The 11,104-nt window shown below is 40.3% G+C and overlaps 1 protein-coding gene across 2 annotated transcripts; it reads right to left on the reverse strand.

The window, feature by feature from the left end:
• Positions 1-5,990: 5,990 nt before the first annotated feature.
• On the reverse strand, positions 5,991-11,072 carry asb11 (ankyrin repeat and SOCS box containing 11). Of its 2 annotated transcripts, XM_072397639.1 has the most exons (8): positions 11,033-11,072; positions 10,419-10,476; positions 10,070-10,149; positions 9,868-9,975; positions 9,083-9,233; positions 8,861-8,998; positions 6,275-6,463; positions 5,991-6,143 (listed from the first exon to the last, which is right to left on the reverse strand). In XM_072397639.1, the coding sequence occupies exons 2-8, from the start codon at positions 10,459-10,461 to the stop codon at positions 6,019-6,021; spliced, it is 834 nt and encodes a 277-aa protein (XP_072253740.1). In that variant the 5' UTR covers positions 10,462-10,476; positions 11,033-11,072; the 3' UTR covers positions 5,991-6,018. The 2 variants fall into 2 exon arrangements, with proteins under 2 accessions (XP_072253740.1, XP_072253739.1); XM_072397638.1 differs by lacking the exon at positions 11,033-11,072 and having other exon boundaries at positions 10,419-10,751.
• Positions 11,073-11,104: the final 32 nt, after the last annotated feature.

The following is an 11,104-nucleotide window of genomic DNA, read 5'->3' on the forward strand; positions in this document are numbered from 1 at the left end:
AGGAATCTGAGTTTACTCTGACTCGCTATTTGGGCTTTTGCAGCCCTCTCCTGCTTTTAATTTCAGTGAACACATTGGAAGATGATTTCGAAGTGCTTGTTGCTAAAAGTTCAGTTGAAAGCACAAGAAGGGGACCATCTTTTGAAACAAATTCATGACTGAAAGATGAAGGTAGTTCTGTAGCTGCATGTCAAAAACACTGCTCTGGTTCAGATGCATGAGGCTCCATTTGGGCCAAAAATATGTTCACATTGTTGCACTGCTACTTGTGACAAAACCAAAGTGCCGAAGAAAATCGCTAACTTGACGAAACATTTGACTGCGTCAATTCACGTTTAGTTCGAACTTCTGTAGTCTTCTTGGACTCAGGCTGTGGTCTGACTTTGTCTGTATTATTTTAATCCTCGTGTCATCCTGATGTGTCATTTGACCATGTGGTGATGAACATTGTTTTGCAAACAAGACTGAAACTGAGAAAATGTAAAACTTACATAAATGGCTCAATAAATAATGATATACCAACAATTTATAAAAAATATAACGTCAAAAACGTATTTAGGCAATAATGACAAAATGTCAAGTATAAATACAAGTATAAACAGTATACAATTCAAAATTGCAGATGGAAATGCATAAATGAAATGTATATGTGGAGAACATAAGGTTCAGAAATGATTACATCTATAAATGACAAAAAACCCCACAATTATTTAATCAATAACATGCATAATTAAATTAAATACCTGAATGAATATCTTTTTGGAAATAAGTCGGAGGGCTATGCATAAGAACGAATAATACAATGATATAAACAAAGAGTGAAATAAATAAATATAGAATATATTTTCAACACTGAGAAACAAGACAACAAGGTCGGACAGAGAGTCCAGAAGACGACGGAAGTTTGGACAAAACATGAACCGACACTTGAACTGGCTCACATAGAGTCTCATACATCTGAATATCTTTGCTTGTGTTCATTTCTCCCTGACGCCTTAGTGTACTATTAAAAAAGGTCACGTGCGGTTGTACAACCTAAAGGCATTACGATTTGTGTGTCATCTACGGATTGTGAAAATGAATGAAGCTGAAGTGTTCTCAGTGTTCTTTATCGTGTAAAGTTTTTATCTGCAGGAGTGATTTTTCTCTCCTTTTTCTTTTACATCACCCTGTGTGGAGCAGTGCTTTTTGTCTGACATTTAAAAGTACGATGGCTGTAACGTATTCAAGCTCCACACCATGAGCCTCTTTGCTCTGTGCACTGAGAATTTATCGCGAAACATTTACTTAGTTTCAAAATGTTAAAAGAATGGTGAAGTATCACTCAGTGTTTACACAGTGATGTATAATGTGAGGAAGTTAATGATGTGTGTCGGATTGTTGTACATATGAATCCTTGCAGCTATTTGTTGTTTTGTAATAAAGTGTAATGTAACACATCTGAAGTCTTGTTTCAGGTTGATATTAATTGATAGGGCAGGAACTAAATGATTTTAGTAGTGACGGTTCTAACCTAACGGCTGTTTAGATAAGACTGAATTATTGTCTTAATGTAAAACTACGGCAGCCGAGAGAGGTCATGTTTTAAAATGTTGACATTATCTTGTGCTCTCGAGATACCAAAGCTCATTTTGTGGTGGTAAGGGGCTAATACTGTATTTTCAAGATGACAAGTTCAGATATTTTGTTAGTTCGAGTTGAGTTAAGTTAGTTTTCTCATCACAGCAAAACAGCAGGATCAGCTGAGGGGCATCCACTGGCTGAAGTGCAGCTTAGTTAGATAGACTCTTATCTCTGCCCACGGATGCCACTGTCTGTGCTCAGGCACGAAAATTCCCTTGACTAAGAGCAGTCAACAGAATTACACACGCATGTCTTGACTTAACGTTCCAGATCCTCCCCAACTGTCACAACAGCGATCATGAACAATAAGAGTAGGTGATAACACAGAAACAACCCTCATTTTCAAGCTCACCAAATTCCCTTGTGATCTCGATAAAAACACCAAATGCATACATCTTCTTATTTCCTTTGTAAACAGTCTACTGTATGTTGTGTTCTCAAAACAAAGAGTGAAAACAAGAAAATGTAACTTTTTATTATCATTAAAAGTAAGCTTTGTCATCTCAAGATAATGGCATCAAAGTGAATAATTGCAGGCAAGGCCATTCTATGCTTAGCTGCTCATCTACCAAATACAATAAGGTGACACAAAAAGGTGACTTTTGGATTAAAAATAAGATAAGCAGTGTTGGCCATGGCAGTGAAGGTCAGTCTGTCCACAGTTTAGGTCAAGACTAATGAGCAGTGAGTTCAGAAAGTTTTCAAATCTTTCTTACATTTTGTTTTGTGAAGAAAGTGTTGTCCCTTCTAGGCTACTGTAGAAAGATGAAGGTGCAACCTGTTGGAGGAGGAGGGCAAAGTGTCACATTCTTGCATAAATATCGCTCAGTCGATGGCTACAAAAACTCAACAAAGGAAACCACATTATGCCAGTGCATCACCCCAGAAGTTACACACTTGAACTTTAAAGCATTTTTGGCCGCAGTGACAGCCTTTCGTCTGTTGGGGAAGGATCTTTCTTTGACAGTTTTCCTCATTCTTCTTGGCAGACATGTTTAATCTCAGCCAGTCTGGATGGGTAGCCACGGTGCATGTTTTCAGGTCTTTTCGAAGTGTCCCGACAAACACTCCAGGGTTTTCTTGGTGTTACACTTTATCCCATTCCGTATGAAACCTAAACCTGCTTCCATCTTTGCCTCTGTTATCAGTAGCCTCTGTTATCAGTAGCCTCTTTTATCAATAGCCTCTTTTATCAGTAGCCTCTGTTATCAGTAGTCTATCTGGGCTCAGTTGAACAGACCTTTTTAGCTTGGGAGGGTTCCATATTGTGAGATTAATTTCCTGATTGGAAGCTGCGATAAGAGCTGAATGATTCACTAAATTCTCAGGAAATGAGCTTCAGTGATTCTTTTAACATTTCCTTTATGAAAGCAAACAATATTGCTCTGTCTCGTTTTTCCTTGCAGCTGCAACATCAGAGCGATGGAGTCACACTCACTGTGATCCATTTAGATATGAAGACAGAAGGCAGGAGAGCAAGCTGTGTGAGCGGCCTGTGATAGCATCTTTCACTTTTGGGGCTTTTTCTTTCCTCTTTTTTCAATTACCAACCTTGATAATAAACTTATATTTCCTGTTTTATACTATTATACTAATTTCATAAATATAGAATATGATCTCAGTGATATGACACGATAAGAACATTTGCATTTGCACAACAGCAGGTGAAATTGATTCCCAATCAGTGTTGCTTCCTAACTGATTTCACAGGTCTGATTGACTTGGAGTTTCCTTGTGTTGTTTAGGCGTTCCCTTTATTTTTTTTGAGCCGTGTATAATGTTCAAATTACAGAAATTTGAGGAAAACCTGGGTTGTTTTTTTTATTTTATTTTTTTTATTTCTATTGTAAGCGAACATCTATTGAATAGCTTAGTGTTTCTTAACAAAGCGCCCACACCTGTGAAGATGGCATGAGAAAAGCTAGAAAAACCTGAATTGATTTGTCACTGAGGGAAGTCTTTCCTCAGGCGGAGAGCAGCACATCTGAATGGAGCTATAAACTGGTTTGCGTTCAGTGTTTTTTAGCAGTAAAAATGAAATGCAATAAGTGACTGGACCCTCTTCTTCTAACCTCAGTGTGACACCACTGTGAAGAATGTGCAACAACTTTCAACTGGTTTCGCCACGCCAACAACAGCCAGGCTCTTGACTTTTTGTTTTAAAAATATTACAGCGAATAACTGACGATGAGCTGCATGAAATTCACGAGCATCCACAAACAACACAACAGGAACATGTAAGTCTGTCTTTCACACGTTTTCTTGAGGCTCTGGTTCGTTTTCCCTGTTTAGCCGAGACCCTTCAATTTAGATTGGCTCAAACTCCATGTTTCACGTCTCTGCAGAGGTGACCTTTCCGGGTGACATTTGGAAATTAATTCCCCTTGAGCAACACTAGTCACGGAGGCCGTTTTCCTGGAAGTGTCTCTTTGGTTGTTTGTTTTCTTTCTCTCGTCTACTTGATATTATCTCTGTCACATCCCTGGTATAGTTGCAATGACAAAACCTCAGATAATCTGTTTGAACAATGAGGAGCACCAAACTGCACCGTCTCTGCATAGGTGATATGATGCGATATGATTGGATTTTATTCAAAACATTTATTCTCCCAACCCCAACACAAATCAAATGAGACAGAAGGAATTCTATTAATTGTGTCACTTGTTCAAACCATACTCCTCCTGAAGGGAGGACTTGATAGCTGCTTGTTACTGAATAAACGCTGCTGTCTCGCAGCAGGACCTGACTCGCAAACATTTCTTAATAACTTCAACAGTTCCTCATTTCAGAATGGCTGTCACATTTTTTGTTTTTCTAAATTCCACTTGTGGCCTGTGCAGTCTGAAATGTTTATGCAACCTAACGGTACAGCCTGACTGCAGCAGCTAACTTTCTCCCAGCAAAAAAAACAGAAAAACAGAACAATTCTTTTTGTCAGCACCAACAATTGCATCATCACTATTTAGTCATTTAAATCGTAGCCTGTGGTGGAAACACAGTAACCAGCAGCTAGATTTCAACCTCTAATACAAAATGGCGGCACATCTGTCCAGTTGTGGCTCATTTGCACCAGTTTCTCAGTGAGATATGGGATTTATGTTTTAACTTTTAATATGCGATTTTAAATCCCTTCTTGGTTAGATCTCCGGGTATTATGAATTATCCCCACTTTGAATTATCATTATCAACCTATTTTACTTGCAATCAAAACAATTTATTTCGGTACCTGACTCACACTAGAAAACTAAAGCCTTTCTGGTCACCTTTGACCTTTGTCTTTCATTCCACCAGAGACAACTTTAGTGTCCCCACTTAGAAAAAAAGCAATGGAAAAATGGTCTTTTGGGTATTTTTTTTAGTATACTTTTTCTGTAACAAATGGGTAAAAGGTCACTTCATGGTAATAGTATCAAAATTTGAAAAATGTAACGGTGAAATACATACATCCACCTGTTTAGATACTACTGATATGAATGGTTTTCACCACCCTGGATGGGAAACACTTTGGGTCAATTCTGTTGAACAAAGTACAAACACGAGAGGATTGCTAGAAAGTGAGTCATTGAAAACAATCCAAAATGACTTGTAGAACAAGAAATGGGCAACTGAAAAAATGACGATAATCTGGGAGCAAACCGCAAACCACATTCGTGTATAATACAGGTTTGGGGACATTACCAGAACACAGAAGTCATAAGGATAAAACAACAAAGAAACAAAGGCCAATCTTTTTTTAATGAGTGGGGATGTCCAAACTTTTGATTGATTGACTTTTGAGTACATATAAAACATCACATAGACGTTCTACATTATTCGTTCATTTGTGTTTTGTGAGACAAGATTCTGCAACTGACAAATGCCGCCTTAAGGGTATTAAAGGAACAATCCAAGAGAATACTTTCCTATTCCTTTAACACCCTTATAACAACTCGGTCCGACAGCTGCAAAGATCTAAAAAACTCACATCGAACACAGATTTTTCTCCTTTCTTTCCATTTCAAGTCTCGTCCAACAGACACTGATTCGAGTGACATTAACACAGCTCCCCGTGGAGCTGCAAGGGGTTTTATACAACCGCATCACCGATGGGAAAAAACACAGCAAAAACAATGAACTGTGGAATTGTTTACGTCCTCCTTCAAATGCATGTTGAAATGATGCAAAATCCACGGGTATTGCACAAAAAGCTTTATGTAAAGTACAAAAAACCCAAACTGTGAGACATTTTTCAAGCTGCGCCTTTGAGGAGTACCTAAATGTTAGATGTCATGATGTTCAAAGCAAAAGTATTATGACACAGATGAAAACTAAATCCCATTCTCTGAGCGTGGACATGTAACGGAGAAAAAAATGTCCCCCAGTGTTGACGCACAGAAAGCCTCAAAAGCAGACATCTCATCGGTAGAGAAGGAAATCCGTGATGCTGTGAGGGAGGCAAAGGCTGGAGGCTCTGTGCAGACGACTCCTCCCGAGACTTCCGCGAATACAGAGACGACACAGCTGAGACAGAGAGCAGGGACCTAGGCCAAGGAGAGGAAACAGGAGTAAAAAAGAAAGAAAAAAGAATCAATTCAGAGTTAAAATAGAAAAACTAGCAAAAGGTTTTGGTGCCTGATGAGTGGGCGGATGTGAGTTACTTTGTACAACACACCTCTTGTCTGCAGTGTGATTCTAACTGCGCTGTTTGGCAACGACAGGTCCAGTGGAGTCTGTCCCTCTGCGTTCCTGCAAGACCTATCGGCCCCGAAGTCGAGCAGAAGTTCGACCACGTTTGGCCCTCCACCCCGAACTGCAGCATGTAAAGGACTTTCCAGGCCGCATCCAACGTGAACATCTGCACCTGTATGCAGAGCCATTTCTTATTATAGGCGAACTAGGTGAATGTTTAGGGCCCCTAGTCACCAGGGAGCTCCAAAGCTGCATGTTCAGCCTCACCTGAGGAGAATTAAAATGTCCTGTATCTATCTGTAGCTGTCTCATGCATTTACTACATCCATTATATTCTTAAAAAATAAATGTAGCATATAAAATAAATACTGTAACATCAATAAAATAAACTGCAAAGATGAACTGTGGCTGATGGTTTTGTGGCATTATTAGGTCACATTTGTTGGGCAGCACTGTCACACATTGACTGGCGTAATGGGCCCCCCAACAGGTATGACATCTACCCATCATTCCCGTTAGCGAGAAAAGTAAGCAAGACAAACGCCATAATGGCATCAAAGAGAAGTTATGGAAGAAAAAGAAAACGGAGGAAGAAAAAGGTTCTAAGGATAAAGGTAAGGCATGCGCAGGGTGATGTGGGCTGGATAGCGGGAGGTGTAACACTTTTTTTTGTTTGTTTATTTGTTATGTAGCTGGCTAGCATTTTTTCGGTATAAACTCAGCTTTAGTGTTTGCTTCATGAAAGTCTGCTTGTCTGTCCTGCCATGGGAATGACTGACTGACAGACCTGTTTATTCAGATTCTAGCAGGGAGGAAGGAATGTTGTTGTTGTCTGCTCTGTCTTTGTTCAGTGGAAGTTGTCTCTCAGGCACTTAACGTTATTTTAGCATTACTTAGGATTAATTTACTAAGTTTGGTGTTCATTTTATAGGCCTCAAATCAGAAGTGTGCTACTGGTTATGATTTAAAAAAAACATTTCAAAGGTTTTGTTTTTCGGTGATATATTAGGCATCATGTTGATTATTTTAGAATATTGTGGCAGTGGATCATTTTTCTTAGTTTCATTACTTCAAGTAGTACAATGTGGAAATCAATGCAGAAACTTCTTAAAAGTGACAACTTTGTAATTTTGTACAAGCTTTAAAGGGACGCTGTACATTCCAGTGTAATATTTTTTAAAAACACTAAAAATATGTTTTATTTATTGATTGTTGTTTTCTTTGTATTATAGGTTTTTTTTTGTTTGTTTTACCAGTTTAACTTGCCTGAGTGGTTCAACTTAAGGTGTATTATTATTGTATTATTGTAGTTTGACAGACTAGGGGTCCCCAAACAGCATCTTGCTTAGGGCCCCCACAAAGCTAGAAACGGCCCTGCCTGTATGTACACAAAAACAGCTAAATGAAGAGATTTAGACCCGAGACACCAAAACCGTACACGTTTTCTCACAAATTGCTCGCCATGTAACTAATGAAAATATAAGCAAAAACATGGAGAAAAGCATTGAGTAACGTCAAATGATTTGCAGCCACATCTGTTAGTTCTGCGAGTTAGATGAGCAGGGAGACTTGTGCAGGAGTAATGTGCTTCTGTGAAGTGTTGAAGTGTGAAAGACTGCTTTCTGTCCCTGTGGAAAGGGAAAGTGGGGGCAAAGAAAGGTTAGACGGTATATGGATAAAAATCCCCAAGCCAGCGGCGGGAACAAAAGCTGCAGCTCAACTCGATTTCTTTTCCAAAGCTGCCATTTGCATTTCTCATCATTGGTGGCTCATCTCCAAATTGTTTTCTACATTCGGTTTTCTAGGTGTTTTGTCCATTAAATCCCAGAAAACAGTGCCACTGCAACTTCTAAATATCATAACTTCAAGATTTAACCCTTTAGCTTTCAGACGGCAATCTAAAGGGGGAATCCTTTGGATGGTGTTTCTGCTGGTGTAGCTCTTGGAGGTCTTAAAAACACTCCGAAAAGTCGGACTTTTCCATCAATAGCAACATCAGTAAAGTATTGTGCTGGCCGAGTGGGGTTACATGGCACTGTAAAAAAAATCGGATTGATGGCTAAATTACATTATTGGGACTTATTGAGACAAGTTGAGCCCTGTGCGGGACTATTTCCTTAACCCTGAATATTAACACACCAGTCAATTGATTCTGTGCCTTCGCCTGTTTTCCATTTACTATGTTAAACATGTTCCCAACAGAAAATGTTAAGAACTAACTTTGAATTTGAGACCATAAAGTCTCATTTTAATGTTCTTTTCATCGGAATTTTTTTAATCTATCATTATGTTTACGGCTATCACACTTCATTTGTGCCACACGCCCACTACCATTGTTATTTATGTCAGGTCTCACTGGCCCCCGCTCTGTTATGCTGATGAAAAAGATGTCTATTCACTTTCTGGGCTGCAGGGCAACTGCAATATGTGCCTCTTTGCTCCCCCTACTGTGTGTCTGTTCCTTAAGATTGACTGACTGCAGCAGTGTAATCACCATTTTTGTGAAAAACATGCTGGCAAAATAATAGAATTGTCCTCCTTTTCCTGTCCTTTTGTTCCTACTCATTACCTGAATGTAGCAGCAACTCTACACAGGCCGCAGCCTGGGCCTGGCAGGCAGAATACAGCGCCGTCCCCACCTCTGGCAGCTCCATGTCAATAGGAGCTCCACGGGACAGCAGCAGCGGCTCCAGACACTCTCTGTGACCTGGCGACGAAACAACACGGCATCACAACCTGTGCTGGGAACATTTCGTGCTTTTACACTCTGGACATTTTTGTGCGTACACACCTTTTTTGGCAGCTTCATGGATGGGTGAAGCCAAGGGGTAGGTGGTGTGGACGGAAGCGCCGTGCCATAAGAGGAGCCTAACGCAAGCAGCACTCCTGCTCCTGCAGGAGTTAAAGAGAGGTGTGGCACCATCTGTCGATACTGCATTTGCCTGAGAATGGAGTATGATGTTTATTCATCGGGACCCCCTCACCACACACACTCACATTTACATGGCTCTCTAAGCTCTAAGTCCTATAAACAGATTGAGATACTAACACTTTGAGAAGTTTAAGCTTTTAAAAACATCTGGAAGGGAGGTTCCAGACACAAGATGCTCAGAAAGAATCAGTAGGGTGTTTTGCTAAATAATTCAAAGAGTGCTGTTACTCTCTGTGGTGTACATGGATTTAGTTTTTCTCACAAATTCAGCCAAGATATAATGTATGAATCAGATTATTTAGGCACACATTGTCCGTTATATATATATTTTTATAAAATGTTCCAATGGAGGTGACAACTCAGCTTGTTTGCATAATGATAACAAACTGCTTGCAGTAGTTACTGTATATGTTCTTGAGAAAGACTCGGCCAGCAACATGCAGAGGGATAACTCTTCAAATCTCATCATTAATCACTGTGCTCTCAGTCAAATAAGTTAAACTGACAATTTGGCTTATTTCAACGCAGATTAAAAAAATATTAGCATAGTGTATCCATACTCCTGTCCCGAGGATCTCAGGTACCATCTGAATTAGTCTCTCTGGTCAAAACTTAAAGATTAAACCCGTTCTAGGCATTCTTACATTTGCACCGCTGTCCAACAGAAATTTGGCACAAGCGAAATGACCGCCGAGACAGGCCTCGTGTAGAGGAGAGACTCTGTCGATGGTGAGTGTGTCCACGTGGAAGCCCTGCAGAAGAGATGAGCAGTGACAAGACCGTCAGGGTTTCATTTGGTCACATGGAGTTGATATAAAAACAAGGAAGGCCCCGTCTTGAGTTAACCTGAGCGAGAAGAGTCTTGAGTTGCAGCAATCTTCCCTGGAATGCCGCTTCGTGGAGAGGAGTCCTGTCCGACCAGTAGTCTGAAACAAAGCCAGAACAGGAAAGTGTCCACATGCAGGCAGCACACAGAAACACTACCCTGGCCGACTAATCCTGCCTCGCCCACTGCGATGATAAGCTAACCTCATGAAAACTCTTGTATTTCTAGCTGCTCAGCATCATCCCACACCTCAATTTACAGAATATTACACACATTTCCAGACTTTTCTTCATAGAAAGACATTTGCATTTTGGTTTCTCTAATATCAGCAGAGCTAAATAACCCCAAACACAAAGTGTAAAAACTCACCAGCCATCAGCGAGTTGCACGCCAGACCCCCATAGACGTCCATGGGGTTTCGCCAAGGCTGTGACCACACGGAAACATCAGCTCGAACGGCGGCCATCGGGAAATTCAAACAACAGAAAATTCCTCCACAACTGTTCAGGGACTGCAGCTCGCTCAGGACACACAAACCTGAAGTCGGCCTTCCTCCAACTCTTATCTGGGTCCTTGGTCACCTCCCCCACATTACCTCCACCCCCCCAAGGCTCGTCCTAGTCCATTGATAAAGAATACAGTGTCTGCGTAACAATGCTGGCTGTAATGGTCCTGAGCTGACACCTCTTGAACCAAGGGCATTTTTTTGTGTGAGCACAGAGAAACATGCACAGACTTGAGTTTTTGCAAAGTGTTGGCATTTGGGTGTCAAAGAGCATTTTCTTGCCAAGTCCTCCATTATGGTAACCAATCTTTGACTAAAGGCATGCCGCACTATATAATTATCAATGTTGACTCATAGTTTTTAATTACAATAACTTAACTGAATGATGACTGATGAAAAAGCACCATTTGCCAGCTAATGGACCCAAGGTGAAAACAACATCTAAGATCAAAAAGTAGTTCCAAATGTAAACACACACCAGAGCTTTTTAGCTTTAGCTCTCCTTAAGTAAACTGGAAAAACACAGGGCACTACAGCTACACTCCCAAGG

Source organism: Leuresthes tenuis, unplaced genomic scaffold (genome assembly GCF_036924035.1).
Source record: "Leuresthes tenuis unplaced genomic scaffold, fLeuTen1.0.hap1 SCAF_12, whole genome shotgun sequence".
NCBI lineage: Eukaryota > Metazoa > Chordata > Actinopteri > Atheriniformes > Atherinopsidae > Leuresthes > Leuresthes tenuis.